Source organism: Corvus brachyrhynchos, unplaced genomic scaffold (genome assembly GCF_000691975.1).
Source record: "Corvus brachyrhynchos isolate BGI_N302 unplaced genomic scaffold, ASM69197v1 scaffold99, whole genome shotgun sequence".
NCBI classification, from domain to species: Eukaryota; Metazoa; Chordata; class Aves; order Passeriformes; family Corvidae; genus Corvus; species Corvus brachyrhynchos.
Window position 1 is genome coordinate 336,268 of NW_008239778.1, and position 412 is coordinate 336,679.

Consider the following 412-nt stretch of genomic DNA (forward strand, 5'->3'; position numbering starts at 1 on the left):
AGGTAGAAAGCCTGGATGCCCGGCGTGGCGGCCCGCAGCCCACGGCCCAGCTTGTAGGGCGCGTAGCCCCCGCGCAGGTGGCAGTACTTGCCGCTGCGCTTCAACTTCTTCTTGCAAAGGGCCACCAAGCCGGGGATCTGGAGGTAGCTGGCGGCGGCCAGCACGGCGCCCAGGCTCTGCTCGCTGCCCGGCTCGCACTCGGCCAGGCGGCCGGTGTAGATGAAGTCAAGGATGAGGCGGAAGATGCCGGGGCTCACCATCTCATGGTCCAGGTTGAGCAGGTTGTCGTGGACCACCAGCGACTTGAGGTAGGCGCTGCTGGCGGCCAGGATGTTCTTGTGCGCACGGAAAAGCGCGTTCTGCACCACGATGATCACGTCGCACAGGAAGCCCTTGGTGCGCTGCGTGTTCA

The 412-nt window shown here is 65.5% G+C and overlaps 1 protein-coding gene across 1 annotated transcript in view; it reads right to left on the reverse strand.

Moving 5' to 3' along the window:
• Positions 1–410, reverse strand: part of HIC1 (hypermethylated in cancer 1) — a gene marked incomplete at its 5' end in the record, with an annotated part of 3,839 nt that extends 3,429 nt beyond the window's left edge. The window contains one exon of the mRNA XM_017742949.1: positions 9–410. Within this exon, the coding sequence (XP_017598438.1) occupies positions 9–410 (402 nt within the window). The remainder of the gene's footprint in view (positions 1–8) is intronic.
• Positions 411–412: the final 2 nt, after the last annotated feature.